This window comes from Jaculus jaculus, chromosome 11 (assembly GCF_020740685.1).
Source record: "Jaculus jaculus isolate mJacJac1 chromosome 11, mJacJac1.mat.Y.cur, whole genome shotgun sequence".
Classification (NCBI taxonomy): Eukaryota; Metazoa; Chordata; class Mammalia; order Rodentia; family Dipodidae; genus Jaculus; species Jaculus jaculus.
In genome coordinates, this window is record NC_059112.1 from 83,276,344 (window position 1) to 83,294,232 (window position 17,889).

The 17,889-nt window shown below is 45.6% G+C and overlaps 1 protein-coding gene across 3 annotated transcripts in view; it reads left to right on the plus strand.

Annotated features, from left to right (window-relative positions):
* Fndc3b (fibronectin type III domain containing 3B) overlaps positions 1 to 17,889 on the plus strand; it is a 383,188-nt gene that overhangs the window by 301,377 nt on the left and 63,922 nt on the right. For all 3 annotated transcript variants that reach the window (XM_045161235.1, XM_045161236.1, XM_004652339.2), the window contains exon 11: positions 3,115 to 3,168. In XM_045161235.1, the coding sequence (XP_045017170.1) occupies positions 3,115 to 3,168 (54 nt within the window). The remainder of the gene's footprint in view (positions 1 to 3,114; positions 3,169 to 17,889) is intronic.

Consider the following 17,889-nt stretch of genomic DNA (forward strand, 5'->3'; position numbering starts at 1 on the left):
CAAATGGGGCAAAGGGGTTGGAGACAGACTTCAAGAATCCAGCAGGAGCTGTTTCCCGGAGAAATTTGGTCAAATCTCCTAGGATTCTAACCAGTATTTTGTAAGTGATATACCTACTTACATGCTTCAGTTTCATCACTCTCTAATGGTTTAGTTTCAAACATTCAAAAACTACAGGTGTGGTTTTTTTTGTTGTTGTTGTTGTTTTTTTTTTCATCTTGAAAGATTTAGAGATACAGTAGGTTTGGGTGCTTTTAGCTGCTTTCTGGATGAAGCTGAAATACTTAGTATTTAAAACTTCCACAGAATGTACTATGTTCTCTGCCCTTCATTAAAATTTCACTAATTAGCCATTAAATCAGTCGAGATTACTATTTTCAGAATCCTGAATCATATAGTAGTTGTGATAAAATACAGTGCTCTGGCTAAAAATAACTGCTGTCAAGCGAGGGGTCCTATTATATGTGCTTTCTTTTAAAGTATGTCATGAACCCGTTACTTATCGTTGCGTGCTTGCAAGAGCATAGATTGTTAGCACGCTTTATGGTCATTACGCCTGTGTCACACTCCCAAATGCAGTTGAGAGTGTCAAATAGGTGGAGGTGATGCAGCTTCCAGCTCCTGGGTGTGGCGGGGCGAGAGGGCTGGGAGAGCAGAGCAGGGTAGCGGTCAGCAGTGCAGCTGGGCTTCTCTGTGCCCTGGGTGCCCGGCGCTGTTCTCATAGTCAGTGGCCGACATTGACTGTGGTATTGGGACACAGGCGAAGTTTGAACTGGCTCAGAATCTGAACTCTTCTATTTTCCTTCCTGGCTTCCAGGGATAATCCAGGTCAGTGATTTCCCACCTTGTTAGAGTTTTAACACCCGCCCAGCCATTGTTGCTTAATTCCTTAGAGAATGCAGATCCACTTAAAAAAATATATATATATATCTCCACTGAATGCGATCTTTTCCTAAGGAAAGAATTAAAATCTATTTATTAAAATACATATATTTCATATACATATATATATATATATATATATATATATATATATATATATATATGAAATCTTGAGATTATCAGAGGGACCCCGGGGTCTTATAAACCTAAACTTGGGAATCACTGATAGGGTCTCTGCTTTGTACCTGGGTGTAGTCCAGGGATCAGGCAGAGCAACAACGTCAAGAGAGTTCAATCGTAGATCAAGGATATACTTCCTGCTCCCTCCAGTTATGTGCCAACATCACTGTCTGAGATTTAGCACAGCTTTCATTTCAATTCCTGGTACAAATGGATTTGTTGAGTGAAGGCATGATGGTCAGGAACAGTCTCTGGCTATGAACTGCTCTTGACTCCAAAAAGACACTGAGCCCAAGACCAGCTGGGCATGGTGGCACACTCCTTTAATCCCAGCACTTAGAAAGCAGGGGTAGGAAGATCACTGTGAGTTTGAGGCCAACCTGGGACTACAGAGTGAGTTCCAGGTCAGCCTAGACTAGAGTGAGACTCTACCTTGAAAAAAAAATTTTTTTAAGACTTTTGACATTCTGTCAGTCAGAAACAGCCACTGTTCACACGAGAGATGAGACAGAGGAAAAGCCCAAGCCAGAAAACTCACCCTAGGAATTTGGTGACCAGTGGTGGGGCAGCATAGTGTGGAAAAACAGCATCGAGGCATCTATGAGCCAACACAAATGTTGTTCTTTTCTTAGAAATGGATTCTCCTCTAAACCTTGCCAGTTATCTCCAACTTTGGCATCATCCCTACCCTGCCCTCCCCCTCAGGCCACTGAAGCTTGAAGGTTCAGGTTCCACCTCCCAGCACCCACCTGCCACCTGAGGTTGACCCCTCTTGGATCGAGTGGCTCAGCAGGAAGAAGCGGGAAGGAAGGAGAGGACAGGGACATTGGGCCTTTGCAGAACACTGGGAGGCTACGTTACAAACGATGAGGGAATAGTTCCTGCTTACTGACAGCTTGCGATAAAATTGGGCAGTCTAATAGGTGACTTATATGTATTCTCCCAGTTATCAGTCACACTGCTGCATTCGTGGAATGAAATTAGATGTTGATATTAAACAGCAAACACCAGACCACATAGGACCAGTAGGCAGCCAAGTTGGGGTTCAGAAGCAGTCCTCAGAAACTTGGCTTTTTCTACTGTAAGACCAAGGCATTTTGTTGGCCTCTCCTTTATTCCCAAGGAAGAGGAAGACTCCAATATATTTTTGAAACAAGAGACAAACTCCTACTTTGTGCGTCTTCCTTCCTCTGTCATTCTAGAAACTTCTCCCTTGCGTGTTCTTGGGACCCTGCTGTAGCACCCCTTATAGTAGGTCTCATTTAACAAAGCACTCTTTTCTCCAAAGTTCCCTCCCATTGTTCGAACCCTGTTTGCTCTCAAGCTTGCTTTTCAGAGCAAGTAAAATGAGAGTGCTTTCCGCTGACATGTGAAGGACCCACGGTGGGCTCTGGTAATCCATCCAGAGAAGTTCATTTTTTTCTACAAAAGGGGGGCAATGTCACAACACTGGTGACATTCTGATCTCAAGCACTTGGAGAAAACAAAACCAACGGAGCTGGAGATGTGGCTTAGTTGGTAGAGTGCTTGCCTGGCATGTGTGAGGCCCTGGGTTCCATCCCCGGCACCCCATAAACTGGGTGTGATGACACACGCCTGCATCCCAGCAGTCCGGAGGTATAGGGAGTTGGATCAGGAGTTCAAAATCATCTTTGAATGAGACCCTAGTTTAATCAAACAGACTGTGGGGAAAGTTATAAAACTTCAGACTTGATCGTGTCTCTCCAAGGGCCCCATTTAGTGTCTGTTAAAGATATTTTGAATTTGTACACCTCGATTGAAAGTGACTCGTCAAGATTTGATCCCAGAGGCTCTAAGACACTGTGCAGGTGGTGAGCCAGGATGAGCGAGTGGGCAGCTTTGGCTGCGGGTGGGTGGTTTCTGGTGGTCAGTGACACCAGATTGATGTGTGATTGTGTTTGCCTGGGGCTAGGCAGCCCTCCTCTAAGGGAAAGCACAGAGCTGTGATTGTCATTATAGTTAAACTAGGTTGCTAGCTCGTGACTAGTCTCTGAACAGCTTTCTCCAATCTCATTTTGTCATTTCTTTTAGGCTCCAATTGACAATGGTTCAAAAATCACCAACTACCTTTTAGAATGGGATGAGGTAAGCATCTTCTACATTGTCCTTGTAAAGCACCATTTCACAGACAAAATCACTGATTAGAAGGCCTATTAAGCACAGAAAAAGAAATGAATGTAAGTAGAAAAAATTTAAGTCAATAGCTAGCTGTTAACTATGGAGAAGGAAGTTGAAATGAAGTATGTTAGATAATGAAGTATATATTAAAATATAGTTACCTGTCTTTTCAATAAGAAACACCTTTCCTTATCTGTTTTGACTCTATAGTGCCTTGCTAGACATTAATTGGCATTTACCATTGATCGTTTTGTTATCTATGTTGCCTAGGTGGTTTTGGTAAAGTAAAAGCTAGATTTGATTTTTCTTTTTGGAGTGTGACATAGTGCCTGTTGGGCGTTCTCCATGGAAAAGTGGATTGGTGCCTAGGGGCATCACTCCTGTCATACCTGAGCCCCTTGGGGGTTAGACCATCCTATAGTACTAAGGACAGCATCCACAGTGGAATCTCCCTGTCCCTAAAGCCACTCTGCCTGTCATCGACCAAAGACATCTTTGTCCTCCCTATCGCAGAAGTTCAGGGAGGATGCTTTGTGCAAATGCCTCATGTTTCCTAGAAACAACAAAGCTTTTTGTTCTTCTTGGTCTTAATTCCATTTATTCATTAGCCCTTCCTGTGGATGAGTAAGCGAACTAAGGATTTGATGAAAAGAAGATGTGAAATTTGAGAGGAAATTCAAGTTAGCCTTTGTGACTTAAATTTGTGGAGGTTAAAAAAAATGCTCATAATATATACTTCAGCAAAGAAAATGACTTGTCAGATGGAAACCTATTTCAAACAAATGTAAAATGAAAACTGGATGAAGTACTCATAATTAAATTTTGATGTGAAAGAGGGGCCCCTTTGTTCCTTTCTACAAACATATTTTACATCTAAGTTACATAGGAATAGCTTTTAGGGACAAAAAAGAAAACAGCTGCCACAATGTTTTTAGGAGCCTTTTGAATAGCTCATAGGTACATGCTGAGGAGACCTCACACTTCACCAGTATTTTCTACAGACGAGGTGGAGTTCATCTTAAAAGATTTGATTGGACAATGGGATCACTTCTGTAGCCCTTATGGATTTTTCCAGAAATTCAGTAATGTCACAAGGGTTCCTGGCTGGCCTGTGAGCATTCCCATAATGCTGTCTTCCCTTCCGCCCACGCTCTTCAAGAATGAGCGAATAGCTCGTGAATGTCTCGTGTTATGTGTTGATATGTTGGATTGACCTGATGTCTTTTCTCACGTCTTGACATTTTATACCAAGATTCAGTTTATCACAGAGTGTTAGACAGTTAGCTTGGATTTCTGCCTTTTCCCTGCGTGGTCTCCTTCCCTCTCTTCCTCTCCTTCCATCTCTTCCAACTCTCTGCCTTCTTTTTTCCTCTTGATTTATCTTTCCAACCTTCATGCATATGCCTCCTGGTGTAGGTGCTGCTAATTTTCACTGGAGATCTGAGGTCGCCTCTCACGTAAGAGAAGCACAGGGCTCCTGTTGTGCTCTGCAGTTTCATGTTCACCTTCCTGCAAAGCTGCCAGAACGCAGGCTTGGGGAAGTTCTCCCTCCCCGTCAGCACACTACGCGCCCTGACAGCCGGGGCTGAGGAGGAGAGGGCGTGAGAGTTCAGCTCCTAGCTTCATCCTGGGGCCGCTTAGCATCTGCCTCCCCAGCTGGCCCATCGGCGAAGTGGCGACCAGCTTGAGGGTGGCCTTGATCGGCTTGTGAACATTCCATCATGCTGTCACAAAGCAGCTACTTTATGACCATCTTCCTTAAAAAAAAAAAAAAAAAAAAAAAAATTGGCGATAGTTCTCACTATTGTTTGGTCAGTTATTATTTTATCATTTTTGGAACACACCCCTTAGTGCCTTCACATGGTACACTATGCTATGAAGAATATATGACAGGGAAGAGTGTGTCCTTAGTGTGATAGCCAGACAGGCTGTGATGCTTGTCTCCTTGTACCTCTAACAGATACCAGTAAAACAAAACTGGCCACATACTCATCAGATTTCTATCTGTAGCCTCTTTGCATGATAACTGACTTCTCTCTTTTCTAGTTCTTCTGCAAAGATCGATAAATGGTCCCACTGAGTTTCCTGGCAGTGGGAATTCATGCAATAATAACTCGTTCATTCCTATCAGTCCCATCATTTCCAAAGCGCACTTTCTAGAAAAACAGTCTAGTAGCTTAGTTCTAAATGTGGACTTAAGGCAGGGTCAGCCTACCTTGGAGCAGCTCCCTTGAGCTGGTCCGTGAGCCTTGTATCCCCATGTTGCCTGGGCCTTGGCTGCAAGCAAGGGAAGCCAAGTGTTCAAACTAGGAAAACAGCATCTGCAGGAAGTAGGATCACAAGAGGCCCTGGCTGGGCCCTCCAACACCTTCTGTTGTAAGTTTCTGGAGCCAGTGCACCTGGTACAGTCCCTGTTTCCAGACTTTACCCTCATGGAACATGGTGGGGCAGGAGGACAGGAAGGGGGTGTTTTGTTTAATTACTTCCCATTCAACACTCCCCAGGAGCCAAGAGCTCCCTTCTCTTCTCCACAGTCATCTGCCCAGCCACATGTTAAGAACTTCTCAGATGTCCACAGGCTACAGGAATAAACCTAGGGTACCGAAAAATTTTGGGGCATTTGCCCAAAAGGAGGATGAGTGATTCTCAAAGAAGGTTGTGCTGAGGAAGAACCCCTGGCCTGTCTCACCACGGGGCTGAGGGTCACAGCTTTGAGGTGAGATTGTTCATGTATACTACCACTAATGTCTGGTGTCCCTCAGAGACCCAGTTTTAATTACATCACAGTGGCACTAATTCCAGTCATGGGAAACTTTATTCATTCGCTCCATTTGCAATCACTATTCCAATAAGGTGATTAGTATAAGATTTTAAAGGGGTAAAGTAGGATGACAGGACATCTAGTCCAGCTTTCAAGCCTCCCAAAGACCTTCGTGAATGACAGCAGAAGCCACTGTGTCCGCTAAGGCTGACAGCATTATACTGAGTTGGCTGTCTGGGATGGGCTTGCATTCATGGGAAGCCTAACCACATGCTGTTCTCCTAAGCTCCAGTGCAGATGGGGCCCTGGAGGGGAGCGGGAACTGAACTCTAGCGCAGAGTAGCTGAGTGACCAGCTCCATGCAAGTCCATGCTCACATCCCTAACGCCCATTTCTATGGAAGCATTGCCGCAGGTGGACAGATGGCTTGGTGGGTGAAGTGCTCGCTCTACAAGCATGAGGACCTGAGTTCAGATCTCTGCACACATGTAAAATACCAGGCCTTGGGGTCCCTGGGCACATTGGCTTGGTAGTCTAGCTGAATCAGTGAACTTTAATTTCACTGAAACATCCTATCTCAAAAATCAGGTGGAGAGCAATTAAATAAGACCCTGACATGGACCTCTAGCCTCCATGTGCACATGTGCTCACACATACATACAAGCATGCATATACATACCACACACAAAGAGTGAGTGATAACTACCATCATGGTCATTCCACTTTTAAGCCAACGTGAAGTAACTGTCATTGAAATGGTAACAAAATGTTCAAGGGCTGGAGAGATAGTTTAGCCCTTAAGGCTCTTGACTTCAAAGCCTAAAGATTTGTGTTCGACTCTCCAGGTCCCATGTAAGCCAGACACACAAAGTGACACACGTGCACAAGGTCGCACATGCACACAAGGGGACATGCGCATCTGGAGCTTGATTGTAGTAGCTGGTGGCTGTGGGGAGCCGATTCTTTCTCACACACACTCTTGCACTCTCTCTCTCACACACTCAAGTGCCTCTGGCTTCTCAGCTGTGGTAGCAGTTTCAAGTTTCACCTGGTACAGGTTAGTGCTTGATACAGTCTGGCCTTTCTACCTGAAGGGGTCCTTGCTGCCACGGTTCTGGTGGGCTTCGTTGTTCAGTGTCAGGGGGTTTGAGACCAGATTCCTTCCTTAGGAGACTGCCTCTTAGAAGCAGAAAGGCAGATTATTTTCCTAACAGTTTCTGTTGGACTGTTGGTTGGGCCGTTATCACATCTTAATTTCTGTATGTTCACACTATGCTTCTGCCCCCCCATGTTTGCATTTCAACCCACAAATTGTGGCCATTCTTGGAGAAAGCAGGTCTGAGACTTCCAAGGATTTATTCCTTCTAGATTTAAGTTATACCTATGATGTCAAATTTGTACAGTGTGCAGGGTATGTGGATGCTGTGTGTGTGTGTGTGTGTGTGTGTGTGTGTGTGTGTCCACTTGTGTGCTGGCATGCATGGTGCAACATCAAAGGTCCTGTTCAGTCACTCATCACCTTATCCTTCCAGGAAGAGTGTGTCGCTGAATCTAGAGCTCATCAATTTGATTAGCCACGAGCCTTCACGACTCTCTGCTTCTGCCTTACCAGCACTGGGATTATAAGCATATACTGCATGCCTGGCACCTTCCTGGGGATCTGAACTCCGCACTTGTGCAGCAATCTCTTTTTACCCACCGGGAGTTCTCTCAAGCCCCAAATGTAACTTCTTTTCAACAGCAGCACAACATTTAGGTGCTGTATTTCTCAAGGCAAAAGTTCCTTTCCACAGGGAGGGAGTTGGTAGAAGGGGAGTGGAAGGCCATGCTGGGGTTCCCTGCCCTATGGAAAACCCGAGCTAATCTCTTTGGTTTGAGGGGCCCTTGTCCCCATCTTGGGCATGTTTGTGTCACTTCTTATTTGAGGACATACCACAATCTGTTAGAGGTGGGAGTTATTCTAGAAGAATCCATCCAGGAAGGATTGGGCATACAGAGGGCTCTAGGATAGGACAGGGTTTTTAGGATAAAGTAATGGGAACCTTTGAATAGAAACTCTCATAACTACTTTCTCACTCTGTTTCAAGGTTCCTAAATGGATGGAAGTCTGGCTTTTTCTTTCCAAACCTTGGAAAATTCTGTCACTTCATGATCAAATTGGAACTTTCTTTACAATTTTAGAAAAAAAATATAAGTTCTATAAAGGAAGCGTGAATAGGAACTTAGCCTGAAAGTTACACTCATAAGTATTGTCTCATTTGGGCCAAACAAAATGCTAGGTGAAATTGTCATAGCTAGTCACTCAGAGCAAGCTGAGTCCTAAACACCATGCGGCAAGTACCTGGCATAGCGATTGTGTTCACCAGGGAGAGGTACTTACCTAGAAAGGCCTCAGTTATGATCTCTGTGGTCATGGTACCCACCCTCCAACACCGCCCCCCCCCCCCCCCCCGGTCTCAGTCTGGGCATTTGAAAGAAAATGTCAGTTTTCTCACAAGGTGTGTTAAGAATGGATGATGTGAGTTGGTCAGTAGCAAATTCAGCATGGTGGCTTCTCCATGTTGACGCAAGTGCACTTTGGCAGATGTTGTGATCTGAGGTTAGGGCATGTCAACAAGTAGGACTGTGTGAAAGAATACACAATCTGCAATCAGGAATTTTTTTTAAATATATTTTATTACTTGCTTATTTGACCAAGATAGAGGAGGGGAGAAAGAGAGAGGTTGGGTGTGCCAGGGCCTTAGCCACTGCAGACAAACTCCAGATGCATGTGCCTCCTTGTGCATCTAGCTAATGTGGGTCCTGAGGAATCGAACCAGGGTCCTTTGGCTTTTCAGACAGATGCTTTAACTGCTAAGCCATCCCTCCAGCCCTGCAATCAGGAATTTTAATAGATGCTCTGAGGTGTGTGATGTTGGCTTAATCTAAACAACAGACTGATGTCAAGGCCATATATAGTCGTTTATATGCTGCTAGCTTAACCTCTGGCCGTGACATGTCGGGAGTATGTGAAGGAACCAGAAAAAATATCTGTGTGGGTTGAGACTCCTGAAGTTCCCAAGAATCTCCCTTGTGTGTGACTCAACCAGCCCAGAGAGGAAATTCACATCTGCTTTCCTGGTGACTAAACAACAACACAGCTGGGGAATTAAGAATGAACTAACTGCCACAGAAATCCGGAGACACTTCATGGGAGCCAAGAGAATGGAAAAAGCCAGTGGCAGGTAGAGCTTGGGAGCCCTTGGGCCACCGTTAGCAGGCCAGGCCAGGACGCAGTGACAGTCTTGCTACCTGGGATAGACTTTTGACCAGCTAGTTCAGGAGGACACAACCTGGGTCATGGAAGGATTGAACTGCCCTCCCAGGAGTCATTTGGTGACTTATTTGTCTGTCAGACTCCTCTGTGTTAGCATCCTGTGGCTGCTGTTAAGGGTCTGTCAGAATGCTTCTGGTCAGGAGTGAGTTTGCATGCATTTTCTGGTCAGGGGTCAGCCGTGTTGGGAATGAGCGGAAATACAGATAATAGCAGGTGGGGTCCCCAGAGGGGATACATGGTTTGAATCTAAAATGTCCCCCACAGGCTCCTGTTTTGGAAGTGCTGGTAAAGACCATAGATCCCCTGGGAAGTGGGCCTGGCTAATGGAACTAGGTCGCCAACTGGCAATGCTTCCAAGGTTATACTTACCCCTGGTTCTGGCCTAGCTTCCTGTGCTTCCCTGGTCTGCCAAGGAGTAAAGAACACATCTCCCACCACACAACCCAGCCACCATGAGCCCAAATAAATCCTTCCTCCCTTAAGTTGCTTCTGTCAGGAATGATGTCACGTTACAAAGAAAGACTACTATACCTTGATAATCTGGATGATGCTCTCTCACATGCCATACTGCCTTCACTCCAGGAAGAAAACCAGAAAACCATTCCCCAACCCAATGCCAGTGCCTGGCTACAATGTAACAAGAAGGTACCAATTTGCCCAGGCCCATGTAGTCTTTAGTAATTCTTGGCAATTGTGCGTCTGGGGATTGGACTGGAGTGGAGTCCAGGGTTCCTTTGGCACTCTGTCCACCAGAAACCATCTTTTCACCTGGCAGAGTGCCAGTGTTTCATCATTTACTCACTGCTGCATCCAAGGGTGGCATCCACGAGCCAGAGAAATTGCTTCCCAAGCCAGGCCAAAAAGAAATTAGAAAATCTCAGGGCACCAGAGCAGCTAAATATATCCCCCTCTCTTAGGGACCCTCCTCTCTTAGGGACCCTGAAGGACACTGTCTCTGCTTTTGAACTGTTTGTCACAGGTGTGGGTTTGGGTAGCAGAACCTGTGGGACAGCTTCTGTCTGAAATGAAATCACAGACGTTTCTCTTGATCCCTGATAACCCTGCCCATCCATTTGTGTTTGTCATGTCTACTGGTTGCCAACAGCAGGAAGGCACTCACCAGGACCTTGGCTATGTGGGTGGACCAAGCCCATCTCTCCCTTGGCTTGAGTATAAGTTACACAGACAGCTTATTCTGTCATTTGTTCCTCTGCTCCATCCCTCCCCTTGCCCTGGGACAGTCTCAATGCAGTGTCTCAATGCATATCAAAATATTGGATCCCAGGTATGGTAGTTTGGAATGTAAATGGCTTCATAGCCTCAGGTTTTTGTTTTTTATTTTATTATGTTTGAGAGAGAGAGAGAGAGAATGGGTCTGCCAGGGCCTTTCAGCCACGTGCCCGTGCAACATTACATGCTTGCGTCAATTTGGCCGCGGGCTACCTGAGACCTGGAGATTCGAACATGCATTCTTAGGCTTCACCGGCACGCCCTTTAACTGCTAAGCCGTCTCTGCAGCCCAGCCTCAGGTATTTTTAAACTTCCTGCTTAGACTCCAACAGGCAGAGCTCTGCCGGCAGAGGCACACCCCCGGGGGCCACTCTTGCGTCCAGCCCAGTCTGTGTTCAGAGTCAGTTTGAGCTTGCTGGTGTTGGCTGCTGTCTCTCCGCTCTGGGTATGTGATGAAGGCAGCCAGCTTCCTCTGCCAGGATGGAGTTGCCCCTGGAATCTGGAATCAACCCTTTCCTCCTATAAGCTGCTTCTGGTCGGGTGTCTGTCCCAGCAATGAGAAAGTAGTTACAACACACAGTGCTGAAGGAGTTCCACAAGAAAACTGTGTCACCCTACCTAAATCAGGGGACCCGATGGCTATTCTTGGCCTAGTTCAGGTAACCAAACTTCTCCCATAAAAAGAACAACTACTGTTCCAGAAGGTCAAGTGCACACAGGGCTTATTTACTACCATGTAACCACCAGCCATTCACCCTCCTCGTGTCACCGTTGAAAGGTCTTCTGTCCCAGTGTGACAGTAACACGAAAGAGGCATCGCCCAGGGGAGAGCGGGGCTTGGAACTGGGAACTTCTAAACCCACTCCTACCCCTTATGAACCTCATCTTATATATAGCTAGCTGAGCCCAGATATGCTTTTTTATTTCTCAGGCCAATATTAATCTTTGATGCTGCCTAGGGTTGGCCAGTACCAGAGAAGCTTCTAAATATAGATGTAGGAGCAGACCAAACCATAGAGCTTGGCGGTAGTTCATTTGGCCAACACAGCCTCATTTCTCAATTGATTTATTGTTGGCATTTCTGACAGGTTAAACTGTGCTGCTACAAAGAGTGCCCAGCCCAGAGTCACTGTGCCCATGTCTGTATCCAGCAGCCATGAGCCATAAGCACGTGACACTTAGCAACCTGGCTCTTGTCACTTCCTTAGCCTGCAGTTAGCCGTCCTGACTGGGGCAACTCAGGAGAGCTGTGGAAATAGAAAGGCTATGAGCAAAAGCTGGGGACGGGCTGGAGGGATGGCTTAGCAGATAAGGCACTTGCCTGCAAAGCTAAAGGACCCACGTACGAGTCCCCCCGCGTACGAGTCCCGAGGACCCACGTCAGCCAGACGCACAAGGTGGCGCATGCATCCGGAGTTCGTTTGCAGCGGCCGAATGCCCTGGCATGTCTTTTCTCTCCCTCTCTCTATCTGCTTCTTTCTCTCTCAAATAAATAAAATCTAAAAATAGAGAAAAAAAGAACCTGGGGACATTTTTCAGTGGTAGAGCACTTGCAGAACCCATGTTGTTAGAAAAATAAAATAAAAGGCAGTGATGCGGCCTTTAATCCCAGTACTTGCAGGCAGAGGTAGGAAGAGCACCATGAACTTGAGGCCAGCTATGGAATGAGACTACATAGTGAATTCTGGGTCAGCCTGGGCTATAGCAAGACTCTACCTCAAAAATAATGATGATGATGATGATGATAAAATAAAAATAAATGTAGGCATGGTAGCACACGCCTGGAATCCAAGCATTATGGAAGCAGAAACTGGCATGGCCCTAGGCTGACTCATCAGCCAGGCTAGCCTAGTTAGGTAAGCTCCAGGCCAGTGAGAAACCCTGTCTCAAAGTCAAACCAGATTCCACCTGAAGAGTGACACTCAAAGGTGTCCTCTAACTTCCTCCATGTCCAGCTGCAAGCATGTGGCCAGTGGGAGCCAGTCCATCATGATTTCTAGTACTCTCATCTTGGCCATCCTTGCCTCCATGCCAAAAATGAAGGTATAAAAAATGAGCAAGGCTTGTTTCCAATCTGTTAAATTTAAGGCAATTAAAAATATCAACCAGCTTCATTTATCAGTGCCAACAGTGTTGGAAGTGCCAGGGAGTTTTAGCCAGAGACCCCACAGTCTACAGCCTGAATTAATGGGGATGCATGTGCATTATGTGAGGTCTTAACAAGAAACCAGCCCAGCTAGAGAACTCATCTTCTCAAATCCTGAAGACAGCTATTCTGAGGATAGCAAGTTAGTGCAGAAAAACCGACTTGCAAAAGTTCTTCTTACTGTCTTCAATCTTTCTGCTACATTCCTTTACAAATTAACACAAACATGCATTTAAAACTTTTGTAGCATTAAAAATTAGTCACTTTCTATGAACTGAACCAAATATTTTATATAATTGGCCCCAAGATCTCTAGTGGGCTGACCCATCCATAAATTGGTTTCTCCATTGGAATGCTTTTTCATTGTGTGCATGTATACACACCCAGAGAGGGATGAAAACCAGGTTATCTGTGTAAATTCTAGGAAAGATTACTTTATTTCTTCACCCTTATTTTCAAACTTGGGTTAGCATCATAAAAATTAAGTCTTGGGGCTAGAAAGATGGCTTAGCAGTTAAGCACTTGCCTGTGAAGCCAAAGGACCCCGGTTCAAGGCTCAATTCCCCACCACCCACATAAACCAGATGCACAAGGTGGTGCATGCATCTGGAGTTTGTTTGCAGTGGCTGGAGGCCCTGGCACACCCATTCTTTCCCCCCCTCCCTTCCTCCCTTCCTCCCTTCCTCCATCTCTCTGTTGCTCTCAAATAAATAAATAAAAATAAACAAAAATTAAGTCTTAATCCAGGGGCTAGGGATATGGCTCAGTAGTAGAGAGTTTGCCTAGCTTATGCAAGGCCCTGGGTTTGAACTTTACCACTACAAAAACAAAACGTTTTAGTTTTATGGAACCTGGTGGTTCGGGCCTTTAATCCCAGCATTGGGGAGGCTGAGAGATGAAATAAGAGGATCGCTGTGCATTCTGGGCTACAGAGTGAGTCCCAGGTTAGTCTGGATAAGAGTGAGACCCTGCCTCAAAAGAAAAAAAAATCATTAGTTTCTTAGTTTAGTTTAAAATGCAGTTCTATGAGATAAAGGTAGCTGTGTAGCTCCTGGGGAACAGTGTGGTTGATTGATGTTGTCTCCCGAATTTGGCTAGATTTTTATGTAATCGTAGGAAACGACCTTTGCTACATACATGTAGAAAGTGCAAGCCTTTATACGTAGTGTGCAAGAAGACTCAGGATGCTTACCTCTTGGCTGCGTGGAGTGCAAGATAAATGTATTAAAAGTTTGCTGAAATTTAGGCAAGTCAAAACTTCTTACTAAAAACTTACGTGGACATCAGAGTAGACAAGTACAATATTGTTTGACAGATTGCCTCGAAACTGAGTAGCCTTATCCTATAAGACTACGCAGCTGATTAGAACTTGACTCTGGACAGGTCAGAATGTGAAAAGTCCAGAGCCAAATGATCTTGAGCTAACTTTAGCAGCCACAATAGCCATTTATTATTGCCCACCCCCGTGTGTGTCCTGATGTCCTTGTTACTATAAGGTGAAACCCTTACGGAATGTACTAGCAGAACACCAGCTTCCGCCATCCCACAGGCTAAGAATTTCATCAGTGGACATCTAAGGCCCAGAGCAGAGATCCCGCTCCTTGTCTATAACCCTCCTACCTGGTGTTTTCATTGCTGCATTTGAAAAGTGCCTTTGTTTATGACTTTCTTCTGTCCCAGAACTATGAAACCTTTATAAAATTGTTAATATGTTAAAACATGGAACTTGGAGTAAGTTGAATTTATTTACTTACTTACTTATTTGAAACAAAGGTTTCATGTCCAGGCTGGCCTCGAACTCACTGTGTAGCCAGGGATGACCCAGAACTTGTTCCTCCTGACTTCACCTCCTGAGTGCTAGGATTACAGGCCTGCACCACTGTGCCCAGTTTATGTGGTGCTGGGGATAGAACCCCGGGCCTTGTGCATATCAGGCAGGTACTCTTAGCAAGTGAACAGTTACACCCTACAGCTGCTTTCTTATGCTTGTGGACTGTGGGTAAGGGCCTGCACTCGGCCCCGGGGCTCGGGAGAGTTCCGGTGGGAGTGCCCAGGGGCTGGAGTCCTGAGGCAAGTTCCTTCTCTTCAGTCCAGATGGGGATGCTGGCTGTGGGTTCCCTCAACACTACCAAGTGAGCATCCCAGCCAAAACACAGAGACCCTCTGTCTTGTCACCTGTTCAGACAGCCTTGCATGTCATCTTGTGACTCAACAGTTTAGCAATGTTCTTTTTTTCTTTACTTTTTCTTTTTTTTTTTTTGAAGAGGTATTTATGTTTTAAAGGATATATATATAACCTTTTATTTAATAATGAATTTTAATTTTAACTACAGGTTAGAAAGTAATAGCAAAATATTTAAATAGGCAATAAAGGAATGAAAAATGGAGACATGTTCCTTAACATATTTAGAATGCTATTAATGTTATTAATGTGTGCATGTTTGTTTGTGGGTGTGTATGCATAGGCATGTGTGCATCTCTCTCTCTGTGTGTATGTGTGTGTATGTGTATGTGTATGTGTATGTGTATGTGTATGTGTATGTGTGTACAGACCAGAGGACAGCTTTGGGTATCATCCACAGGAATGTCGGTCCCCTCCTCCTTTTTTGTTTGTTTGTTTGTTTGTTTGTTCTTTGAGACAAGGTCTCTCTTTGACCTGGAGCTCATGAGTTAGGCTACACTGGCTGGCCAGCAAGCCCCAGGATCTACCTGTCTCCACCTCCCCAGTGCTGGGCCTTCAGTCATGTGCCACCACTCCTGACATATTTGTGTTGGTTCTGAGGCTCTAGCCTAGGTTCTATTGCTTGCAAAGCAAGCATTTTAATGACTGAGCTATCTCCCCAACATTTATTTAAAATCTATCATAATTTAGCTCAAATTCCATTTGAAAAAGTGTCATAGTATAGGTATGGTAAGGTATTTCCCTACTTGGGAGTCTCTTCTTTTGAAGTCATCATATCTTACAGGTGTTTCTAAGGGTTGGTCATTCCCTGCTGTGTGGTCACATAAGCACCTAAATTTTAAATACTCCCCAAGCTCCCTTCTGCCACTCCTGCCTTGCTACACTTGGGCCCTTTCACAATCCAGGGGGAGTCAGAGGTGTTACCATTCTAAAATTTAGGCCTAGCATGCCATGTGGACTCTAATTATCATCAAGATTGTGACCAAAGTGTGGCCCTTCCAACCAGTGAACGGGGATGGCGATGGAGCAAGGAGTAGGCAGGTGCCGATAGAGTTAGTTATATTCCATGCTAGAATGTTGGCACTGTCTCCCAACCATGGTGACTTTCTTTAGCATGCAGATCTAGAAATGCTAAGCTGCTTGCCCAGGATTAGATAAATGAGGTGTTCCACATAGACCAGATGGACTCTGACAGATGTCGCTGTGATGGGACTTGGGGACCGGGCTGCCCAAAATCTACTGAGGAGACTAGAAAAGAAGCCCATATGTGGTGTCCAGCAGGTGCACAATACCGAGTGGTTTCTGTTTATTAACGACGAGAGGAGAAGAGGATGAGGCCGGGAGCTTGGGATCAGCAGCAGTGGATTTGAAGAGGCTGTGAGCAGGAACTGGCTGCCTTGCAAATCCAGGTTTATTCCCCGGAGAGCAGTTTGGACCAGGAGTGCTGAGCGAGCACCTTGCATTGGTCGGCAAACAGTTCCCCCTGGTGATGAACCGGCGCTGTCTGGCTAGAGCGGGGAGGGGACTACTCAGCTTGGGGAAGGAAGCAGCCCAGGTTTGGAATGTCTTACTCCAGGCCAAATTAAGCACCTCGAGGTTTATCTGTGCACACTGTCGATTTGTTCTCCAAGATTCCTTCACATTCTAGTAAAGATTAACATTGCCCTTGAATGAACTTGGAGTGAGCTGTAGAAACAAGTACCTGGGCATGCCCAAGATGATGAAATGGAAGCAAGCCAGTGAACCCTGAGAATTGGCCTTTTTTTTTTTTTTTTTGGCTCACAGGCTTAGAGCAAAATCATGCCAGTACTCAGTCCTAAAGGTCATTTTGGTTCATATCAAAGTTGGTCAGTAGCCTAGTGGCGAACTCTGGTCTGCTCTAGAATGACCAGTGGCATGGGGTTTTTGGTCCTCCTCTCCCACAACACCGGCTTTGACTTCAGGAAGTTGTGATCCTGGCGCCTTTGTTAAACATCACTAACCCACCCAGCACTGAGCCCCCTGGGCTTAGGGGGACTTTCCCATACGCCTCCCCACCAGCCTTCCGATCCCCTCAGCTCCTCCTGTGCGCTGCACCATGAGTGGTCTGACCACGGCTGTCCTCGCTGCCTGTGGTTGAGCAGATTATGAATGGCGGCGTGACTCAAATCATCCCAGGATGGGGCCCATTTCCGTTAAGGTCGTATTGTGTCAAAGGATTTGTGCCCAGGCTGACTTTGTTAATAAAACGTAGGTTTCCTAAGTGAAGCTAAGAATTTCAGCAAGTGAAGTTTTGTAACTGAAGCTTGATTTTTTTATTAGAAGAGAGAACATAACTGTAGCTTTTATCTCTCCGCATCATCTAGAGACCCGGTTCCTGTAAAATGGGAAGGTTGGAGCTGGGGAGATGGCTCGGTGGGTCAAGGGCTTAGCTGCACAAGCGTGGGGACCTGAGTCCAAATCCTTAGCACCCGTGTCAAAGCTGGGTGTGGTGCTGTGCTTCTGTAGTCCAGCTCTAGGGAGCTAGAGACAGGAGGATCCCTAGGCCTCGCTGGCTAGCATGTCTAGCTGAATTTGTGAGCTCTAGGTAGAGTGTGAGATCCTGTGCAAAAAAATATGTGTGTGTGTATGTGTGTGTGTGTACACACACCATTGAGGAAAACACTTGACATCAATCTCTTGCCTCCACAGACAATCACACACACACACACACACACACAAGTACATATCATATATAAATGTATAAATAGGGAAAGTGTGGTTTACCATCTATAAAATGTAACTAACAACTTGGACATGTTTAATACACATTGCCCTGATCACCCCCATCTGTTCAGATGAGTCTGTCAGAGTTGGCTTTTTATTGCTGCTCTTGTTGCCCTGTCCATCTCTGTCAACAGGAGCTGGGTGACACTGTACTTGCAAGTGCTGTTTGTAACCTGGCCACCCTCGCACTTTGCAGACATTCTCCAGTCCCCTGTGCTTTTGAACATGACTCATTCTACTTCTTGGGCCCCGCAGCCCTGTGAGCGCTGGGCAGGGCAGACAGCTGGTGGGACGTGTGCGTCACCGCG